At 45.3% G+C, this 688-nt stretch overlaps 1 protein-coding gene across 1 annotated transcript in view; it reads left to right on the top strand.

The window, feature by feature from the left end:
* The first annotated feature begins 42 nt into the window (after positions 1-42).
* Positions 43-688, top strand: part of LOC119586231 — a 12,779-nt gene continuing 12,133 nt past the window's right edge. The window contains 2 exon segments of the mRNA XM_037934934.1: positions 43-387; positions 390-538. Coding sequence (XP_037790862.1) covers positions 252-387; positions 390-538 — 285 coding nt within the window. The 5' untranslated portion in view covers positions 43-251.

Raw genomic sequence — 688 nt, 5'->3', positions numbered from 1 at the left:
CAGTCAGCATGCGCGTTCGTGCGTTCGTACAGTTATGGTGCGAGTTGCGTATGATGTGTCAGATCCTGTTCTGGTCGAGGTTACTCTCCTCTTTCCTCGTGATTTCTCGGTGATTTTGGCATATCTGAGTTATGCCTATTGGTCGAGGAGGTGTATCTATATGGGAGTTAATTCGCAAATAGTTATTGGATACAAGTTGGGCCACAATAAAAGTGGGAGAGGAGGAAAAAAGAAAGCTGGATGTCCCCACAATGCAGCAGCAACAGGGAGAAGAGTTAGTGGAGGCCAAACCCGGAAAGTTTAGCATGGAATTGTGTCATGTGCCAATAAAGGTCCACAAAGTGCAGATTTCACAAGCACACAATGCCTATGGGCAGAAGGTGAGTGTTTAAGGAAGTGGAGGCTGGACGGCCAGCGCGAAGTGGATTCTTGAAAGAGTGCTGAAGGAGGGAACGACAGCATTCGCGCCCAGCAAAACCCTTACAACGGAATGCGCGTAAGGTGTGATTGCATGGAAGATCAGTCACGGCGACTGAAGGTGAGGAAGGGTCCTGTGGTGTCCCAAAGGGTAGTTTTTAGAGTACGAGTGAAAGTGTTTGGTTACTGAATAATAAGTATATATATACCTTTAGGCTGATGTGATTACATGAATAATCATATGATATAGTAAATGATCTATGGTATCATA

This window comes from Penaeus monodon, chromosome 21, assembly GCF_015228065.2.
Source record: "Penaeus monodon isolate SGIC_2016 chromosome 21, NSTDA_Pmon_1, whole genome shotgun sequence".
Classification (NCBI taxonomy): domain Eukaryota; kingdom Metazoa; phylum Arthropoda; class Malacostraca; order Decapoda; family Penaeidae; genus Penaeus; species Penaeus monodon.
The sequence above is the reverse complement of the archived record's forward strand: the minus strand, read 5'-3'. Positions and strand labels throughout refer to the sequence as shown.